This window comes from Entamoeba invadens, assembly GCF_000330505.1.
Source record: "Entamoeba invadens IP1 unplaced genomic scaffold scaff_1105074726677, whole genome shotgun sequence".
Classification (NCBI taxonomy): domain Eukaryota; phylum Evosea; order Mastigamoebida; family Endamoebidae; genus Entamoeba; species Entamoeba invadens.
The window spans coordinates 143,558-144,363 of record NW_004191720.1 but is presented as its reverse complement, the minus strand read 5'-3'; the positions used below and the strand labels follow the sequence as shown (position 1 = coordinate 144,363).

The window sequence follows — 806 nt, the reverse complement described above, 5'->3', positions numbered from 1 at the left end:
TTCCATTTCAACCCGATTCCGTCAAATTCCAAAACACTTAGATACTTCCCAAACATTGAGACACTTCACTTGTGGAATAAAAAAGATGAGACATTTGGCAATGTATTTTCTATCAACACAAAAGAAAATGAAAATAATACTATTTTTAAAAAAGAGTTCTTTTATATGATTGTGTGGTTCATTGTTGATTTTGAAACTGTTGACAGAAACAAAAGTCGAAACATCGAGTTTAAAAATGTTACTTACACTCAAAATGATAGAGAGAAATTTGGTAATAACATTCCATCAAGTGTGACATCGATTGGTGAATATTGTTTTAGTGGATGCAGTAGTTTAAGCAGTATTATAATACCATCTAGTGTAAGATCTATCGATGATGATTGTTTTTATGGTTGTAGCAGTCTAAGCAGTATTAACATACCATCAAGTGTGATATCAATTGGGGATGGTTGTTTCAATGGATGCAGCAGTCTTAGTAGTATTACAATACCATTAAGTGTCACATATATTGGTTATTATTGTTTCTCATCAAATACTATAGTTCATCAAAGCAAATGAAATAATTTAGTTATTACTTATTTGTTTATTTTTGTTTATTTAAAAATAAAACAATCAAAAAAATCATTTAATAAAAACGAATAATTGATAAAGACAATATCGAGATTGCCGGCAAAATGAGGTGGTGGCTCCCGAAACCTGCCCCACCCATTTTTGGCTATAAAGATTATTTAAATAAAAGATTATGTAAATTGGTGAGTATATACTATACGCCATTTAATAATATTAATTAATAATCAATATTTAAA

General features: G+C 28.8%; 1 protein-coding gene across 1 annotated transcript; it reads left to right on the top strand.

Annotated features, from left to right (window-relative positions):
- Positions 1–165: 165 nt before the first annotated feature.
- EIN_259170 (hypothetical protein) lies at positions 166–558 on the top strand (the record flags this gene model as incomplete). Its single annotated transcript, XM_004183501.1, has 1 exon — positions 166–558. One exon carries the CDS (start codon positions 166–168, stop codon positions 556–558), a length of 393 nt encoding a protein of 130 aa, XP_004183549.1.
- Positions 559–806: the final 248 nt, after the last annotated feature.